Source organism: Sinohyriopsis cumingii, chromosome 3, assembly GCF_028554795.1.
Source record: "Sinohyriopsis cumingii isolate HCF-2022 chromosome 3, ASM2855479v2, whole genome shotgun sequence".
Taxonomy (NCBI): Eukaryota; Metazoa; Mollusca; class Bivalvia; order Unionida; family Unionidae; genus Sinohyriopsis; species Sinohyriopsis cumingii.
Genome location: NC_142963.1, coordinates 67,747,818 through 67,769,947, shown reverse-complemented (window position 1 = coordinate 67,769,947; position 22,130 = coordinate 67,747,818). Strand labels below are relative to the sequence as shown.

The 22,130-nt window shown below is 35.0% G+C and overlaps 1 protein-coding gene across 2 annotated transcripts in view; it reads left to right on the top strand.

Moving 5' to 3' along the window:
• Positions 1–22,130, top strand: part of LOC149803033 (ankyrin repeat and fibronectin type-III domain-containing protein 1-like) — a 168,930-nt gene that overhangs the window by 107,518 nt on the left and 39,282 nt on the right. For both annotated transcript variants that reach the window (XM_089952590.1, XM_089952589.1), the window contains 2 exons: positions 12,160–12,320; positions 15,683–15,796. In XM_089952590.1, coding sequence (XP_089808716.1) covers positions 12,160–12,320; positions 15,683–15,796 — 275 coding nt within the window. The remainder of the gene's footprint in view (positions 1–12,159; positions 12,321–15,682; positions 15,797–22,130) is intronic.

Sequence of the window (22,130 nt, the reverse complement as noted above, 5' to 3'; positions counted from 1 at the left end):
TCTTTTAGTATTTAATCTCATCCATAAAATCCAGGAATTAATGGTATTCTTTGTAGATTTGTGAGCCTTGGCAGTTAATGAATTAAAATGCCAAAGATTTATTTGTTAGTTTTATTGAAAGTATGAAATACGCAATATCTATATTGAGCTTATGTCAGATGTACAGGTAAATGGGTGCACCTTTAGATCTTCAATTTGTTCAAGCTATTTTGAAAGCTGGCCCAGTGATTTACAATGAATCAGGTAAGTATTTGATAAATGCATTTAAAATTCCATTTGATCAATTACAATTGTCTTGTCTGATTTTAACTGACAGAACAAGTCCTTCTCTGCAGTGTCTGGACAAGAGAATACCCCACAGAGTGCCATTAATGTTTGATCACTGCGTTTGTAATTCTGTTTTAAGTAGGAGTTGCAGTGCAACCACACTTAGGCAGCCACCAATGGATTGATAAATTATGGCTAGTTAGGGGAGCTGATGGTTGAGGAGAGATCAAATATTTTGATGAAGTACAAAGAAGGGATCATAGAATCCTGGTGAAAGACAAGAGGTTGTTATGTAAGGGGGGTAATTATTATGAGAGGTTTAAGTGCAGTATGTAAATTTACTGATAATTAATTTTCACTGCAGAATCACAAAGTTAAGATTTATTACTAAACTTAAATTTTTATATACTGAGACACATAACCTAAAATAATAGCAAGTGGTTGAATGGAAATTGGGAACAGGACTATTTGGGGTACTACAAGGGCAGCTCTGAGTGGGGCCATTTAAACACAACCATTGGGATGATGAAATATGACCTCTATTCAGTTTAGGAGGATAGGATCTGAATGAGCTAGAGTATTGTCACATCATCTCAGATGGGGAGATCCGGTAACTAATTTATTATACTAATCAAATACCATACATCCTTGCTTATAGCTGAGTCCAGCTTCAAACAAAATAGACCCTGATCTGCCATTGCATAATGTGCTAGCAAATCAGGATCTGTCTTAATTGTTCTGTTGATTACCCCTAACAAATTGAATGGAGCCAGATCTGACAACACTGAGCAATGGCAGATCTGGGTCTGTGGAAGTTGATTTATACTTTTCTTTGAACTGCATTTAGAATTATTTTCATCTCTTGATAACCATGATGTATTCCTATGTTAAGATTATGTCATTGATATTTGTCATTGAAAATTTTGTTAGTCTCCTTAACTTCTAATTAAAAAGAGATGTAATTATAGAAATTTCAGGATTCTGATTACCCCAAATCCTTTGTTAATACCATGTCAAATTTAAATGCTTTTGTTCTAATACAACCATGGTTGGGAGGAGGGGGTAACTTAAGTATTATGCCAAAAGTTTTACCAGTACAGGGCCAGTACTTGTTTTTGATCTAGGCTTGATTAATGTACTTTATTAGTTGTTTTTTTTAAGCATAAACATCTTCCTGAGAAGCCTTTCTGCTCAGTATTTCATGTGATTCAATTACTTCCTTAAGGTCTCACTGGACAGTTTATTTGGTGAATTTTCATCCAACAATGACCAATTACAGAAAAATTAGAATAATTTTACACTGAAGATACAAATAAAAACAAATTAATGATTTTTGTAGAAAGCATACATGTGAGATGTTGACTGCAGTAATCAGCTTAATTCCTGATGCAAAAGGTGGTTTTTATACTGAACCAACACTGCCATCAACCCCTAAATTTTCATTTTTGACAAGAAATAGCTATTTTGAATATTTTCCTGTGACAAGGCAGCTAAAAGAATCAGTATGTGCCTTATGCATGAATAAAGTTCACTAGTACTATAACAAATTAGCATACTTTTCATCACCCCTCAACCATCTAGATTTTTAGATATTTACCTCTGTAGCAGACACACATAAATACGTAAGCCAAGTCGGCAGCTCATTTGCAGCCCAAGTTATGCATTTGATCTCCAATGCTTGTCTAACTGTGACAGGCAGTCACCAACAAGCCAACCTGTTTTGAAGCCTAAGTCAAAGTAAATCTAAACCACATTATAGATTTAGCTTATGTGTGAATTTATAAATGCTAGGCTTGTGATAATTAGGTTCATGCCTTCTACCTTAAAAATTAGGGGGGTGTCAAAATATGAAACTATCCAGTGAGACCTAAGATGAATGTGGCATTATTAAGCCTCTACCATAAGTTTATTAAGGAGGGACACAATATTACCCATGTTTGTCCATCATGTTACATTCCACCTATCACAAATTTTGTTTCTGTTGACTAATGTTTGAAGGATTTTGTGGCTTGAAACAAATTTTGTTATGATGGTTCATATTATTAACACTTGGTTAAATTAAATCAACATTTTCTTACAAAATTTGAGTTCTTTCCCATCTTTGATTGAGAACTTGATCCATGCATACTGAACCAAATTTTCTTGAATTGCACCAGATTGATGAGTGTATACATATCATATGGACACATTTACCAGTACCAGTTTAATTTGTTTTTCATTTTTTAACTAAAAAGGTTAGGATGCATATGTAATATATACTTGAAATTAAAGAGGTGTTGCTAACATAATTAAACTGAGTAATGATAAATTTTGTGGCATTTCATTCGCTCATTTTGATTATCTACACAACATGAGATGTATGATAGGCCTGGCGTCTTCCTGTTAACTCACTGGTGTAGGAATGGTCTGGTGTCTTTCTGTTAACTCTCATGTATAGGATAGGTCTGAAGTGTTTTCTATTAACTCACAGGTGTAGGAATGGTCTGGTGACATTCTGTTAACTCACAGGTGTAGAATAGGCCTGGTGTCCTCCTGCTGACTCACAGGTGTAGAATAGGTCTGATGTATCTTCCTGCTGACTCACAGGTGTAGAATAGGTCTGATGTATCTTCCTGCTGACTCACAGGTGTATAATGGGTCTGAAGTAAATTCCTACTGGTTCATTGGTGAAGAATAGGTCTAATGTGATTTCCTGCTGGCTTGGGAGGGGGGTGGGTAAAATAAGTGTGATGTGTCCTCCTGCATTTATCTGTATATTATTACATATGCATGATGTCTGAATCCACCTGTTGGCTTAGGAATATAGAATAGTTCTGATGTGTCATCCTCCATGAGGTGATTAATGGAGGAAACCTTTTTTGCTGCAGGATGCAGCCCATAGCATTGGTCCATTTGAGAAGGTCTTGTTTTTTGTTTTAAAAGATCATGGTTTACATAGAATGTTGTTCAGCTTGTATTTTATTGGTTAGTACTGATTTTGTTTAACTGTTACCTTTATTTTTAACTCTTTTGGAGAGTTTTTGCAATATTTTTGCCTTTAAATCCTTTGTCTCTTGGTGCATATTTGCTTTTTTTTAATTGTAAGTGGTTATACCTAAATTTATTTGGCACAGTATAGTCTGGATTGTGCTGATATGAAATTAAGCTCTACATACATACATACATACATACATACATACATACATATGAAAAACTCATGTTTAATTTTATATTTAAAAATATTTAGCTTGTTAGATCATGAGTGAGAAATAAATGTCTGCAAGTCACGTATTTGGGATATGAGATGCAGAGATTGGTATTTATTATTGAATAGGAACATTTGCCTATGCATTGATTGGTATTTATTATTGAATAGGATCATTTGCCTAATGCATTGATTATAGCTCAGTTTATTATGATAATTATTTTTGGATCACATTGAAATATGAAACAAAATTCACGTGAGACAGGCAGGACTCTACATGTTGCAAGAATTTAATTATAAGTGTGACTGATAAATTAAGAGTTGTTTGTGATTCACAATATTCTTACCTGTGTGTGATTCAAAACAGATAGATAGGGAACTAAGGTGCTGGTGGCACTTGGGTATAATTTGAAGCCCATTTTTGGCAGGACCTGTCAATATGTCTAAGGTTTCTTGGCAACAAATCTCTTGGATTATTATTTATATATTGAAGACATGGTGTCTGCATAGAAATACGGATTTTCTTTTGTGATTATTGTTAACAAAGGTTTGTGTTTGAGTGGTGCAGGATTCATTTTCAGACAAGAAGAAAATATCTGACTTCCAAATTTTGGAATGCTTCCTCAGTGTTGAGATGGATCTTATAGTTAAAAATGTAATTTTCCTTGGATTTGTGACATATTCCTTACTAGAATTTAGTTTTATATTTTCTATCTCTAACATGAGTTTGGTGGTTACTAAATACATTCATCTGCATGGTATGGTATTGCCAACATTTAAAGTTTTTGCTGCTGCAGTGATGATCATAGTTTGAAATATAGTGAATGTTATGATTTGATGCGAAATTCAAATTTGATTGGGGGATATTGCACATAGGTGCAGAATATCTCAGTATCCGCACCCATCTTTGAATGTGCTCAGATAAAGAAAATTATGTACCATCAATGCTTGGACCATCAAGTCCAATGACAAACAACACAGACCCTGATTTTTCATTTCGTAATGTGTCATCAGATCAGGGTCTGTGTTGTTTGTTCTACTGATTACTCCTGACAGTTTGCCCAGACCTAAATCTGCCAGGACATTATGTGACGTGATATGCGATATTGCAGTTGGAATTGACTTATAAGTGAGTACATATGGTAGTTTCAAGAGCTTATTTAGTAATATTTGCCAGAGTAATGTCCCCATTAATTATGAAGTCATATTTCAAGTGAAACTTTTAATATTCTGCCAACATGGAAGGGCTTTCTTCCCTGACAATAGTTTAAACAGGATTTATAGGAATATTTAGGTATCATATTTTGGAACCAAGAACATTTTTGAGAAGTGGAGTTAACTTTGCAAGAAATCCTACTTTGTGAGCAACACTTGAAGAGTTCTGAAGATGACATTATCAAGGTCATTGATGTTAATAATACCCTGTGCCAACCTTGAAGATGACCAGGATTATCAGGATCCCTACTCATCAGATAATATGGAAAATGTGGAGTTCCTGGATTCTCCAGTGAGTGTGACAGATCAACTTGAGTATGTCAATGCTGTTTGATTCACTTATAGCCTCTAAATACCACATTTTAGCTCACTTATATTACACCAAATCATTTGTACAAATTCCTTAGAGTACATAATTTCAGCAAAATATACTTGCGTAATTACAAAATGTAAAATGAAGATGAGATGGAGTGAAATGTCTTCATTGTTTTGCTTCAAAAATGTTTGACTGAAGCTCCATCTCTTGGTAATATAGATCATTTAAGTGCTTTGGCAGGCCCTCATATGGCAGAGTTTTCATTGAGCCACATGAGAGTCTGAGCAAGACTAGACTTCAAGTACTGAGCCTAGATCTAGATGTGATGCTACACGCACAGGCAGATATGGGACTGTGATGTTGTGGTTGGGTTTGCATGTAGATATGGGTCTATGATGTATGCAGTTAGGTACGAAGGCAAATGTGGATTATTTGCAGTTTTGTGATTGGTTACAAAGGTCAATATGGGTCTATGCTAAGGGTCTTTGCTGTTGGATGCACTCAGTTAAATATGGAACAGGGATTTTAAAAAATGTATAACTGAGAGAGGACAGATAATAGAATCCATTTTTTTGCTGAATGAAATAGTTACCAAAAAAGATCTATAGATATTTTTGTATACATCTGTGTTTTCTGCTTGCTTAGTCTGCAAAACAAGGCAAGACAGACATTTTGAGAATTACACAGAAAAAGTAATCAGCAGGAATTGTTCGTATTCTTTACATGACAAAATATATGCCTTCATGACCCTCATACTGCTTAATAAATGTCATAAAAATGTCTTGTGAGGAATTGCCTTGAATTTACAACTAGTTCCATGCCTTGTGAGGAATTGCCTTGTATTTACAACTAGTTCCATGCCTTGTGAGGAATTGCTTTATATTTACAACTAGTTCCATGCCTTGTGAGGAATTGCCTTGTATGTACAACTAGTTCCATGCCTTGTGAGGAATTGCCTTGTATTTACAACTAGTTCCATGCCTTGTGAGGAATTGCTTTATATTTACAACTAGTTCCATGCCTTGTGAGGAATTGCCTTGTATGTACAACTAGTTCCATGCCTTGTGAGGAATTGCCTTGTATGTACAACTAGTTCCATGTCATGTGAGGAATTGCATTGTATGTACATCTAGTTCCATGCCTTGTGAGGAATTGCCTTATATGAACAACTATGGTAGTTCCATGTCTTGTGAGGAATTGCATTGTATGTACAACTAGTTCCATGCCTTGTGAGAAATTGCTTATATGTACAACTAGTTTCATGCCTTGTGAGGAATTGCATTGTATGTACAACCAGTTCCATGCCTTGTGAGAAATTGCTTATAGTGTATGTACAACTAGTTCCATGTCTTGTGAGGAATTTCCTTATATGTACTTTAGCACTTTTTGCACATTAAGGTAATAATACACAAAATTTTGCAGCATATGAACTTTGTGTTACTAAAATGAGTTGCATACAGTACAGAGAAGCATCAGTAAAAACAGGACATGCTTTAGAAATCAGCATGCATGTATTGTTCTGTGTTTGGCATAACATTTTGGGCAGTAAACAGGTTGTTTTTATAGGGGACAAGAGTGAAAGATAATTTAATAAATTTTATCATTTTCATTCAGAACAGCCAATAGTTGTAAAAAGATATATGTAGTCTTGCAAGGATATAAAAGGATATAAAAGTCAGTTCAGCTATGTGAATAAAAAAAATTTCATCCCAATTTTTCTTTGTCACATGGTTTGAACAACGTTGAAAAATTCTTGAATTTGAGAGGATCCCTTAAACACTTCCTGAATGTTGATAGGTTGCCTTGAAAACTCCCTGACTGTTGACAGGTTGCCTTGAAAACTCACTGAATGTTGACACTGGTTGCCTTGAAAACTCCCTGAATGTTGACAGGTTGCCTTGATAATTCACTGAATGTTGACAGGTTGCCTTGAAAACACCCTGATTGTTTTCAAAGATGAGTTTATCTTGAAGACCTTGATTTTCTTGACAGGTTCCTTGAATTTATCCTAAGAAATACAAAACATTAAAACAGGATAAGATATATTACTTTTTAAATTCAAAATATTTGTTATTTAAATATTTTCCCAAATTAATGAGCACAAAAATATATAGGATGGGATAAAATTGGTGATTCAAATGACACTAGACATGAGTAGTTGCTTGATGGAGTAGTGTTTGTTTGCTGTACTATCATGCTAATTTGTTTGTGTTTTAGCAGCTTTTGTATTTATGTATGCAATGATAATGAAGAAAATTCAAATTCCATAAGGAAAATACACCTTGAATACTTCTGGAAGTCCTTGACAACTCACTGAAGTCCTTGACAACTTGAAAAGTCTTTGAGGAACCACTCTCCTGGGATTCATAAACCATATGGCTCATGTTTAGGTTTTTTTTTCAAAAGCCATCTTGTTATACCAAATCTTCCTGTGTAATATACACTCAGCAGCAGGGTCTTTTTGTTATAACATATCTCCCTGTATAATGTACACCCAGTAGCAGGGTCTCCATTGTTATACTACATCTCTCTGTAATGTACACGCAATAGCAGTCTCTACATGTTATATACCATATCTCCCTGTACAATGTACACTCAAAAACATGGCCTGCTTGTTATACAATGTCTCCCTGTGTAATATAAACTCAGTAGCAGGGCCTTTTTGTTATACCATATTTCTGTGTAATGTATACCCAAGAGCAAGGCCTTCTTTTTATGCCATATTTCTGTGTACATTACACCTGAGAGCAAGGCCTCCTTGCTATACCACATCTTTATCTGTAATGTACACCCAAGAGCAAGGCTTTCTTTTTATGCCATATTTCTGTGTAAAGTACACCTGGGAGCAAGGCCTCCTTGCTATACCACATCTTTATGTGTAATGTACACCCAACAGCAGTGCTTGAAGGAACTTAGTATTCCTCAGGGTAATGTATACCCAGGAGCAAAGCCTTCTTTTCATGCCATATTTCTGTGTACATTACACCTGAGAGCAAGGCCTCCTTGCTATACCACATCTTTATCTGTAAAGTACACCCAAGAGCAAGGTCTTCTTTTTATGCCATATTTCTGTGTAAAGTACACCTGGGAGCAAAGCCTCCTTGCTATACCACATCTTTATGTGTAATGTACACCCAACAGCAGTGCTTGAAGGAACTTAGTATTCCTCAGGGTAAACAAACTTGACAATCTTGTTGGTCAAACAAATGATCCATTTAAAAATTATTTGAAGTAATTCCATTTCATAGGAAAAACGTTACTCATTCATGTAAAGTCTTACATTTAATTTCTTGCAGATTATATGCAGATGAGAGCCAAAATGTAAATTTTCAACTGCCATTTCATGTAGATAGTACATTTTTATTGATTTTCATAATGACAAAGATACTTTTTTTTAGATCATTGCCATCAAAAGATGTTTGTCCAGATGGGCTTTGACTTTTAGTTATTTTGTTGACTAATTTTGATTTTTAGTTGTCCTGGCCTTCCAGGCAATTGATTTTCTATCCCAGCAACAGTGAACATCCAAACTGCTCTCCAGTCATGTAGGTAAATAGTGCCACAGCCTGCACAGACCAGGTGACCCTGAAGTCAGTCTTGTTTTGAGCTGTCATTTCAGTTACTTTTGCATTGAATTCTGGGGACAAGTGAAAAAGCTGGCAATATCAGTGCTAGCATTGATAACTTGTGTTTTATGATTTCCCATTACTTTTTTACAAGTCTTTTGAAAAATGGAGTAAAAACATGAGTATGGTTGTCTGCAAGAAAGCATCAGAAACCACCTTGTTTTGGCAGTGGCATTTGGATGTGTTTCGGTGTTGGGGCTGCAATGATATGCCTTCATCCATATCACAATATATCATTATAATTCATGTTGTATAGTGATAATATTGTGATATTATTTAACATTTATATAAAATGATAACATTTGTACAAATTATAGCAAAATGATATGCCTTTAATGAAGAATTGCCACCAAAGAAAGTGATGTCTTTAAAGTTAAAACAAAGAACTTAATATCCCTTTTCATTTATTTTATTCATTTTGAAAAAATAAACATTTGAACGTTACCTTGTCAACTGATAGATAATAGGGTTCATAGAAAGTCACGACATAAATATACTTGTTGACCTGCACTTGATTATACCACATTAAATTTAATTTTGTACTTTGAATTTTCTACAATTGTCACCATTGCTTTCATTTTAAAACCTTTTTAAAGCTTTGATATTCTGTTTCATACTTCATAAACATGAGCAAAATATCATGATACGCTAAAATTGTATCACAATAATATTGCAAACAAAGTGTTTCATGATACATTGTATATCATTGCAACCTTACTTGGTAGGTACAACATCTTTCCAACTAAAGCAGGTCAATATTGCCTGGATTTCATTTCAGAGCTTAGGGACAGGCTCAACAGGCTTGCCATTGCAATGCATTCATTTTCAGTACACGCACTTGTTTTTGCTACAAGAAAATAAAATGGTTGTTTTCCAGCTTTTACAGTATATGAAGTGACCAATATGATCTCTATGTTTTAAATGGATTACACTGGACAACAAATTTTTACAAAAGTCATGTTACTGAAATAAAATTAGTCAATTCTTATCAATTTTTATGTGCTGAACACGAATATGACAGTCAAATTGCAAAATTGGCTCTAGTTTTTTTGTAATCTGCAAGAAATTAATGTTTACATAACGAAATGCATTCCAATAGTAAAAGGTCAACTGTAATAGCCTACCTATAAAAAATCAAGTCATTGACTACATCTTAGATTTCTTCGCCTGTCTCTTGTACAGCTGTTCGGGAGCATCTCTGAGGAGTGTCCAGCAGTAGTCAGCCAGCATTGTAGTGGACCATTTTCCCTGGTATCTTTGTTCCATTGTTGCGATATCTTGATGAAAACGTTCGCCGTGTTCATCACTAACAATACCACAGTTGCTAGGAAAGAAATCCAAATGGGAATGAAGGAAGTGAATCTTTAGAGACATATTGCAGCCAAGTTTCTTATACTTCATCAACATGTCTTCTACTAGTTCCTTATAGTTTTCTGCCCTAACATTTCCGAGGAAGTTTGTAGAAACTAGGCGAAAAGCATTCCATGCTTGTTTCGCGTCACCTTCCAGCAAGTTGTTGAACCGGTCATCTTTGAAAAGCTCTCGAATCTGAGGACCCACAAAAACTCCCTCTTTAATCTTTGCTTCGCTGAGTCGAGGGAATTTTTCATGCAGGTATCGGAATGCTGGCAAAGTCCGGTCAATGGCTTTCACGAAGTTCTTCATCAAACCTAGTTTGATGTGAAGGGGTGGTAGCAAGATTTTCTGAGCCTCAACCAGAGCTGGGTGTTGGATATTCTTCTCTCCAATGGCTACATTCTGCCTGTGAGTCCATTCCTTCCTCATGTAGTGCATTTCCCTTGCTCGGCTATCCCACTCGCATAAGAAACACATGTATTTTGTATATCCTTGCTGCAGTCCCATTAAAAGGGCAACTACCTTCAAATCACCACAGAGGTGCCAGCTGTACTTGTTATACTCAATGGAATTCAGTAGCTGCCTTAAGTTATCGTATGTCTCTTTCATGTGGACAGCATACGCTACTGGAATAGATGGAAGAATGTTTCCATTGTGCAAAAGCACAGCCTTGAGACTCAGTTTCGAAGAGTCCACAAATAGTCTCCATTCTTGTGGGTCATGAGTGATTTTTAAAGCATTCATGAGGCCCTCAATATCGGAACAGAATATCAGATTACTTTCCTTTCTGAAGAAAGGCTCCAATTGCTGGTGGCGCTTTCGATATGCAGTAATTGTGACATCTTCTTCTAGAAGATTCCATTGTTGGAGTCTTGATCCTAGCAATTCTGCCTTGTTCTTTGATAAGTCCAAATCACGAATCAGGTCATTTAGTTCTTCCTGTGTTATTCTGTGTGGGGTTGATGATGCACCACAGTGAAAATCTGGATCACTGCATGCTGATGGACCAGGAGAAGAACAGGTCGACTCACCTTTGTCTTCGTCAGATGAATCAAGAGAATATTCTGCTGGAGGTTCTGGAATAGGAAGTCCCTCACCATGTGGAACTGGTCTCAATGCAGACGGAATGTTTGGGTAGACTATTCTCGACTTCTTTCGCTTCGTTATTCCGCCGGAAAGAGGAGGAACCAAGCAGAAGTAACAGTCATTTAGGTGGTTGCTTGGCTCTCTCCACACCATTGGGACTGCAAACGGCATTGATGACCTTTTGCAATTCAACCACTGTGAAAGCTGTGTTGTACATGTAGCACAGCATATATGCGGAGCCCAAGGCTTGTCTTGGTCACCAACCTTGCATCCGAAGTAAAGATGATATGCCTTCTTCACTTGAGAATTGATACTTTTCTTCTGGTTGGCAAATGTCACTTCCCCACAAATATAGCAAAAATTGTCCGCAGTATTAACACACTTTCGAGGCATTACTGTTCTTTATTGTACGTAAATGGATAAAATAATAAGTTTTATGTAACAGTAGCTTGAACTGTCGCGCACAACGTCTAAAATATTTTAAATGCTGAACCTATCTGATTGGGCTTTATATAGTACACTGCTTACGTCAGCTTCAGCAGCCGCCTGGCATTAGTATAATAGGCCTACACATGTATAGTACACTGCTGACGTCAACTTACTTCAGCAGCCGCATGGCATTAGTATTGCATTGCATCAGAAAATGATGCAATCAACTGTGGATGATGTGAGCATGATGGTATTATGCAATGTTACATCATTATTCCGGATGTTGCTGCAGTCCTACTGGAGAAATTTACACAGTGAAACATAGAAAATGAGGTATATGAATATCTTCAAAACGAGAGCCAATACAAATTTTTCACGGTTATATTCGTGTTCGGCACACCAAAATACTACAGATTAGGGCCTTTTCAAGTCAGTAATGATTTCACTGTTGACCAGTGTTATCAGTAACACTTGCATTTAGGTCTGTTGGGACTAAAAGAAATCTGTGCAGATTTTTGTGTCAAAAGGCCACAGTTTCCATTGCAAAAAGTGTGACTTTTACTGCATACATGTATTATCATTATTATTATTATTATTTTTTTTTTTTATTATTATTATTTTTATTTTTATTATTATTATTATTATTATTATTATTATTATTATTATTATTATTATTTTAGTGGAGATGGAAGAAACATGCTTTTATTGGGTTCAGAGCCAGAAAATCTGCAGGATTCTCAGCGCCCCAAGCAACAGATCCGGGCATCACCCAGTGACCCAGGTGGGCTTCTCAGAATGAATGGCTTCATGTCACCAGGAAAACCACCCAAGACTCCTCTGAGTAAGCTCTGATTATAATAAATACAATGTAGATCACAGGTCCTGAAATTAAAGAATACAAATAAACTGTTTGTACATCATCCAATACAGGGGACATAAATAGGATTTTATGGAAAGTACTGAAATTCTGAGAAATCTTTGGACAGGAAAGGGATGTGTGTTGGAAACAGTCAATCAAAATCTTCAGGAGTGCCAGAGTCTGATTGTCAAGAAATTCTACAAATAAAAATTATGGTTCTGTATTTTTTACACAAGTTTTTTCAATATTATGTAGAATTTTTCTCACACCCATTACACATACTTGGCTCTGGCAAAACCATATATTGACTATGATACAAATCCGCATTTTAAATTTTGACTTTTGTCATTTAGGCCATCTGCCAGAAAAATATAATTTCTTCACCATCCTCCAACTTACTCGTCAATTTTCTGGGACTTTTTTCTATTTGCTCTGATGAATACTTTAATTGCATTATTGTTAGTTTTACAGTAAATGGTCAAAACTGTTTGCAAATCCCGCAGCAGACAAAATATGTTTTTTAAATTATTTGTAAGTCATGCAGCAAACAAAATATTTTTTTAAAAACTGTTTTGCTAACCTTACAGCAATATAAATAGTTTGTAAAAAGCACCTATCTTCCTGCCAATTACTTAAAATGTCAGAATTATGGAATAGCAAAAGGAGAATGTTTAGTGCATTGGTTCCCAACCTTTTTTTGGCTACATCTCTAAAAAGTATTTATTCTGAGCCTCATGACCCCTTTTCCACATTTTAATAAGTTTTGCCACACCTAAAAAAATAAAATTCCTTTCAACCCTCATTGACCCTCCAGAATGTCTTCATGTCCCCAATTAGTGTTGCAACCTGGAGGTTGGGAACCACAGATTTTGAGTATGTCCTTACTTATAAATATTTATTATGGGGAAATTCAGTACATAGCATAATTATTTATAAACTTATTTTAGTAATAAAAACACCCTCTAACATGGTTCTATTTTAACTTGAATATTTGGTATTTTCTGCAGAAAAATATCTATGCATCACACTAATTATTCACCACTGATAAATACCATCATGTTTGATCCATTTGATCCACTGTCATTGGTTTTTTTCCTTCATTGCTCCTCCACCCCCATCAAAAGTTACTCTTATTATAGTCATAACCAACAAACTTTTTTTTCACAATGAATTTCTTTCTCCCCTGTGAAAAATTCCATGCATAGCACATATATTTATAGAAATATGGATGATATCTCCAATGATGTATTGTTACCATGCCCATGTCTTTTCTTTTCCTTTGAGGAGCTTTTGTTTTTACATCATTGCCAACCACAGTTGAAAATCTGATCGTCTTTTTACCCATCACTGCCTGTGACAAGATTTCCTCATTTTTCATAAATATTCATAAACTTGCTTAACCATTCAGTGCAAGCAGAAGTAAATGTTTCTTTAAAGGTTGACCCAGCATGACCTTGTTTGCTGACTGTCAACAGGATGTCACTTTCATTGATGTACAACATTTTTAAATGTATGTATATTCAGAAGAAATTATGAAATCTTATTGCAGGCAGCTATGGATGACAAGGTAGAATAGCAGATATTTGCATGTGGCTTATAACAGTGTTATGCAATAACAATGCAGCAAGTTTTATGTTCATGCAAGCAAGTAATGAAGGTCAATGAGTACAAACGGAAACAAGTACAGATGACCAATAAACCTCTGACACAGACTGAAACATTTTCTTCTTGCTGTTATTTATTTAAAAATTGTGATTTCAGTTCTAGAAGCATAATTTGTTTTTAAATTTTAAAATAACCACAAATTATGCATGTTGATGATAAAAATGTCCTCCTATTTAAAGAAAGAAGTTGATAGTAAGCTTTGCCCATAATTTTGCATAAAAAACCTTCACGTACCATCCATGAACAATGAGGAAATTTCACCTAATAACTTCCAGGCCCATCCATGAACAGTGAGGAAATTTGGTCTAATAACTTCCAGGCCCATCCATGAACAGTGAGGAAATTTGGTCTAATGACCTCCAGGCCCATCCATGAACAGTGAGGAAATTTGGTCTAATGACCTCCAGGCCCATCCATGAACTTTGAGCAAATTTCACATATAAACAGCCAGGCCCATCCATGAACAGAGAAAAACTCTTCATCTGCAACTTGTTGATGACTCTTCAGATTTGTGTTTCCCAAAGCTTATAACAATCGCAAACCCCTTTAAGGACATCAGTCTTATCAGCATACCCCTTCTGCCAGTGTGGTAGTATTTTTTGTTCGAATTTTTGTGATTTATTTTCTGCTGTGTACCCCTTGAAACCGTTTGCATTCCAGTGGTGGTACAAGTATACTTGTACACTGGTGTGGACCAAAGAAATAGCAAATAATTTTCTTAACTTGAAAATATCTCTCACTGAAATGAACTTTCTTTCTTTCTTCTTCCTCAAAGTGATCACTGTTATTCAGTGGCCATAAAATGTAATTGCCAATTAATCATGTTCTAAAATGTTATGTATTTTTGCTGAATTTATGATATTTGCAATATTCTAATGGATCTTTATTTATATTCTGTGAAATCAATATGGTGCATTTACAACAGGCTTTACTTCATATTTATTTCCATAAAAATATTATAAAAACATGTATATTTAAGTCTTTAACACCTTTATAAATATTGTTGACAAGCCTGCAACTATCCCAGAAATGTGAGATAACATTTCATTGATTCAAGCCATGAGTTGTAAGAACACCACAATGGATAAAAAGCAGACCACATTTTACTCCTTATGCTGCTTTTGTTTATTAAATAGCTTAAAAGTTACTTAGTGTTGAAAGGTTTGAATGGTAGTCTTTCTCTTGTAGTTACTGAGTGTTGAAATAGTGATTTGTACTCTTCCCTGTTTTGGGTTAAATTGCCCCCCACCGGCACTGTAATTTTAACACTAAACCCATGCTTCAGTATCCAGGCATGCCATGTGGGAGGACAGTGGCTTCTAAAACCCTCTTGTAACATTATTATTTTCTTGTAAATTGCCACAATGCTCATCCAATGTTTCATTACTGCTGCACTTAATGGATTAAATCAGTTTGAAAAACAAATTTTGTGTATGTTTTATTTAGTACAATCATATTGGAGACAATCCACCTCCAATGTGGAGAGTTTCTCATGACATAGATGAAGGGAGTCAAGGATCTAGTCAAATTTATTTCAGAATTTCTCTATACACGTAATTCTGATGCAGACACTGTTATTGCATAGTTGCACAGGATTAAAAAAACAGAAAAGGGGTTGAAAGTTTGGAATAGATCATAGTTGTAATTGGCTAATTGTTACACAATATTGTTTTCCACAGCTACACCAAAGAAACGTGGTTCTGTCAGCAGCACAGACACAGATAGCTCTTCCCCTGGGAAATATGACAAACGCAAATCATCTGATAAGAGCTTGAAATTTTATGACATCATTGGTAAGTTATCCACCTGACAATGGAATAAAACTATATGTATCTTTTGGTCTATATGTCTGTCTGTCATCCCATCTATGCATTAGATGTGTACCAGCATGATACATATAAGAAATGAGACATATAAATTGCCAAACTTAGACAGATTTTTGTCTTTTCTTTTCTATGAACAGAAAATTATCTATAATCAGAGGAACAGTAAATACCAGTCTTGCAACTGGAAACTTTCACTAGTCTTGATCCCCTTGATGTTTGCCATGCTTGCAGAATCTTAATGACATCATCTGTTTAAAGTCTTCAAACAAATACATATCTTCAGTTGCATTTAGTTTTATCTGCTATTTTTTTATGCATATCAATTTCATGGGCTTTATTTGGACCAATCAGAATATCATAAAGTGATATGTTAATGTGTTGTAATATCAAAAATATTAAACTGCACACACTATATGTAAAGTGTACAGAATATGTGATAAAGTATAATACTGCATGTACCAGACAGGTCAACTACCCATATCAGCTCTTCTTAGGCATGCCATACAGTCTAAGACTGTACATTCATGACAGATTGGACAATGCCTATCACTACCTTTCATAGGTATGCTATGCATAATAGACTGTACATGCATGACAGATTGGGCAGTGCCCATCAAAACCCTTCTATGGCATGTCATGCAGTATATTTCTGCCCACTCAACTACTGGCATTGTGGATCTGTGTGGCTGGTACTCACAACTGTATGCATAAAATTATTGAATAAAAATATTAGAAGTATTGAATAAAACTGTTTCTGACACAAAGTGCACACCATCAATGTTATACAGTAACAGTGTAATAATATACCAGTATACCAGTAAATTTCAATGCAAAATTCCCGATATGGTTTATCACAATAGGAGTACAGAAATACTGGTATACTGGGTGTTTTTTTTATTTTCACCTACATTAGACCATCCAGAACTAACTTCTGAGCATATCCCTGTCTTCTATTAGGCTTAGCATCATTACCAACATGGCAGCTTCTAAATATGAGTTCATGAAGAACCCAAGAACAAATAGGTCTGTGTGCAATAACCTTTTTATGAAAAGGTAGTTTGGCACCAATACACCAGACAAAACAGCTGCTGTATAATATGTGTAAAACTGAAATCAAGCATGCAGGTGGAACAACAGAACTTTTAACTCATTCATAGTCTATTAGTACTATGCAACAACAAAAAATGTAAGACAATCCCAGGCACAACACCCAAAGGTTTCACTAAAGACATACTGAGTGCTTCAGATTGGCAACCAACAGTTACGGGTATGCTGGTTACCGGGTATGCTGGTTACACAGACTAAACATAGAGAGCCACATCTATCATTGATGACAATGCCAGTTTCAACATTCATGACTTGCATCATTACAGTGTTGTGCCAAAAAACGTATTCTTAAGCATGACATCCCTGCTTGATCCACAATATTTTTACCAGTTCTCTGGGAAAGTTATCCCATTTATGTATTTAAAAGTCAAAGAAAACATAAAATCACCCTTGTCCCTTGCATCAAAAGTTTCATTAACAACTGGTAATTGTTAAAGTCTTGGGTTGAAACAAACTAAAGTTTGGAATCACTAAAATGTCTACTTTACTGATTTCCTATATTATTCATTCATTTTTCAAAATCGAAGCAAGACATTTGTCAAGGTGAAAAGTTATGATTACATGTATATTTTACTTGTTTTTGTTCCTTGTCATAATTGTACTACAGTATATGATCATCTTACTTATTTTAGTGTGTTGATCAAAAGGCCTTTATAATCTGGCAAAATAATTCTGCAGTTTTTTTTTAATGCTAAGTTTTCACTCATGTTGATGTGTTTATTGTACGCTAAATCATTTATGCAATCATTATATTTAGTGGGTGTTTTGGTGGAATAAAAAGCAACATGCTTTAGTTTTTCTTGTTCAGGTTTGATTACATGTAAGGAAATCGTTCATTATTACAGGACAAAATAAAGCAAAATTAATGTTAGAATCATAAATGCTGTCAATGACCAATATGTATTGAGATATACTGTATCACAATATGAACATGTTATATTGCAATATATTGCAAAACATATTTTCCTGGCAATACTCTTCCCTACTATACAGTATCCTCATCACATGTATGCTCATAAGGTTTAGCTCCCATTGATTTGAAGTGAATGAAATTATGCAGGACTTGGATCAAGATGTGGGAGCCCAATAGTAATAAATGTTTCCAACTGTCTGTACATTTATTGATCAATTGACACTTCTTGTGAGCAATATTGCTACACAGCCTCCACACATAATTTGGAGTCATTTGTCTGTTACATGTAAATGTGCTTTTTAAGCGTCTAACCGTCTCCGATCCAATTTTGATTCAATTACTCCCACGTTCTATCACTATCATATTATATCCCTATAGCAGACGATTGTGACCAGCATAGCTCAAGAACCATTCAAAATATTTAGATGCAATTTGGTTTGCAAATTATCTTACAGAGCTATATGTGCCTTTCATATGGATAGTCTCATCAACTACATTTTGGAGAGAGTTATGGCCCTTGACAATTAACTTCATCTCTTCACATGGAGTTTGGCTTGTAACCAGTATAACATTGAAACAGTACATATAATTGGATGCCATTTGTTATGTGAATTGTCCAATAATATGTATCTGTGCATTTGAAAGACTTCATCTTTTCAGGTCTAATTTAGATGCGAGTGATTGCCCTTTTTGCTTCCATATTAAATCTCCACTACAGCAGTAGTACTGCATCCAGACTGCATGATAATGGTGCATGATAATGGACCAATAGCCCATTTCATACCGAATTTGACCGAGTTGCTCCGTAATTATCCGAATAACCTCCCAAGTTACTTTATACTCCAGCCAATCAAACGCTGGTGGGCACATGTACATAACAAAATATCATCCATTGTTATTTAGAAATATTTCAGAAATAAAATTAATTAAATGATTGAAATTTATATGTAAATTATCCACATACTTTCAAAAACAAATCTGATAAACTCATATGAAACGCATTTTATTATAGTGACGTTTCAGATGCAGAGAAATAGTTTGAACAACTTGCTCTTTGATTGTCAGGATTAAATTTGTTTACTTCGACACCGTTTCCTTACTTACATGTACATGTCCAGATGTAGAGAGCTCAAAGCTTCTCCCTTGTATGGGTTTGAAATCCGCCCTGGCTTCCAGAAAATAAGACAGGATGGTTCCAGTATTAAATTTTGTCAATATCTGCAGCAGCATCGCTGTTGAATATGCATTTTCAACTTGGTAAACGATGTTGAAGTAGTTACAGAAGCTGATGCTGAAGCGTCTGCCATATTTTGCCCACCACCTATCGAGTGACTATTACGTTCAGCTGACCACCCGCCACGTGATCAAAATTATGAGCAAATTACGAAGCTCACCGAAGTCTGCATGAAATGGGCTATATCACAATGTCTGAAAATAATGCTTTTGAGTTATCTCGCAAACTCTCAAAATTCCAAAATGAGTCACTCATTGCTGAGATTTATAATCAAAATGTCTGAAGTGAGAAGCATATCGATTATAGCCTAGATGATATACAGTGATTAACCGTCAAGCAATTAAAATAAATCTTAATTCTTAACAATGACAGTGTCAGCAGACCAACAGCCTTTCTATTATCACTTACCTGACCCCTAATTTGCATAAATAAAGATGCCTTCGCAGTTAAAAAAATAGGTGTTAGCATAGTGTTGACATCCATTATTTCACAATCAGTTAGGACTCCCTAAAAATGCTGAATGGACTGGCGATTTAATTTTTTTTATCAGAAATGAATTTCCATCAAATTTATATGACTATTTTAGTACAGAAAGTGAAAACAGTAATGAAAGGAAGAAATTTTGTAAAAAGAAATTGCATTTGCATATTTCACTGAGAAGGCATCTTCTTGAGATTAAAGTTTGAAGGAACAGAGACCTTATTTGTGTATGTGAAAATGATAGTATCCTTGCAAAATAAAATACCGATACTATAGAATAATGTTATTTTATTTCAAATATCAAACTATAGAATAATTTTATTTTAATTAAAATACCAAAACTATTGAATAATGCTATTTTGAATAAATACCAACCTATAGAATAATGTTGTTTTACTTAAAATACCAAAACCTATCAAATAATGTTATTTTAATTAAAATATCAAAGTGTAGAATAATGTTATTTTAATCAAAAATACTACAAGTATTAAAAATGTTTTAATTAAAATGCCAAAACAATAGAATAAAAACAATAGAATAATGTTATTTTAAATTAAACTTTTTTTAGATAATTGTCAGGCTTAGAACCAGGATTCTGAAATAGATTTATATAATAATTTTCATGGTTCGAAACTAGCATTAGTCTTTTAGTCAGAGACTAGTAGATTTCACTATACAGTCTAAAATCTGTACATTAGTATAAGTCTAATGGGACTAAGAAATCTTTCATTTTAAATTTAAGTTCATTGGGGGAGGGGCTGGCTGCCTTCTGAATCTGCAAGGATAGTGATTGTTTTTCCACTGATTGTAGTTACAGTTTATTTAAAATTCATACTTCTAAACATGCTTTGATAGCTAAACTTTATATACATCTAAATGTGATTTGACAGATATTAAAGCCTAAAAGGAACTTGCTAAAATTGGTATATAAGTACACGTACATAATGTCATGATATTATTCAGACTTTCCAATGATAGCCTCCACTTCCAAGTCAATATAAAGAACATCCACCCAGCAGTGATAGCCTCGCTTTAGGTTTTAGCAATCGATATCAGGACCACAACTTCTCCGAAACATGTATTGTGAAAGGGATCTATTGCAATATAAATTTAATTAATTCAGATAGATTTATCTTTTGCATCAAAACATACCAGTCTCCATTTCATAAGCCTATGCAATCAATACCATTTATATTTAGAACTGGATACACTGGAAATTGACCAGGGCACATGCATATCTATTTTTGCCTAGAGGGGTATTCAAATTGCTGTCACATGACCAGAATATAACAGTGGTTGCAACATTTAGTACTCATTAGGTGTTATGACTCATCAAATGAAGCAGATAACTGATTTTTTTTAGCTGGTATACTAAGAGTTAGGGGGCAGGGGCCAGTTTTTATGTACAAATTTAATGCCACAATCAGCGACCTAGTATAAAAAAATCATAAAAAATCATAAAAGAATGAGCTCTTAGACTGATACCATGGCCAACTTGAATATCCTACAATTCTGAGGTTTTATTTTTTAAAGATGGTCATGAATCCATGAAAGACGGTTGTCTGTGGGAAGTGACTGCTGTGAAGGGGTCAACTTTGACAATGGTAGATACTCAGTAAAAGATCTCTTTATTATCATGGACATTAATTCATCAGCTGTTTTTTATATATTGAAGAATCATTTGGAGCTCACAAAGGTTTGTGCAAGAAGGGTCCTGCATTGGTTGACAGCTGATCAAACACAAACTCGTGCTGAAATTGCCAAACTGCTACTCACTAGATATGAAAATGAGTGACTAGAGACATTTGAATGAGATTATCACGTATTGAAACACTGATTTACAGTTTTGAACTCATATCAGGAGAAAAAGTTTTAATTGAAGAAAATGAGCAGAGACCATAAATCACGAGGTAGTCAGACTGTCAACAGAGATTTATGTGCATTATTTTTCAGTTCAAAAAAGGCTAGTTTGTTCAGGCACCTGCTCCTCACTTTGATGGTGTCACTTGACATTTGTATGCCTCCAGAGCTTTGTCAGTATTTGTGGAACACTACTGAACCATTTGCCCATGTATGGTTATCCTTCTACTCAATGACAGTGCTCCAGCACATAAATTTCCCGTTGTAACAGACTTTCTGAAAGAGCACAACATCCAGACTTTTGTCTCATCTTCCATATAGTCTTTGTCAGGTTCCAAGTGATTTTTCTGAATCCAATTATCAACACTTCAGTTTGGGATAAAATGATTTTAAAGCCATCATGCAGTTTTCCAAGAAAGACCCCTACTGGTTTCAGGTTCAGAGGTTAAGGTCACTGATTAAAAAAAGAAACGGTATCTGCAAAATAACTTGAGCTTTCATCTGTCTATAGTTAGCAATCTTTGTAAATGGTCACTGTGACTGAAAAAAATTTGTTTCTGCACAAACATTTTGGTTATCTTCTCAGAGGACTACTGTATATTTTCACTTATAAGTTGAGCCCAACTGCAAAATGCACAGGCCCAGATATGCAAGCACATAATGTGCTGGCAGATCTGGGTCTGTACAGTTTGTTAGGAGTAATCAGT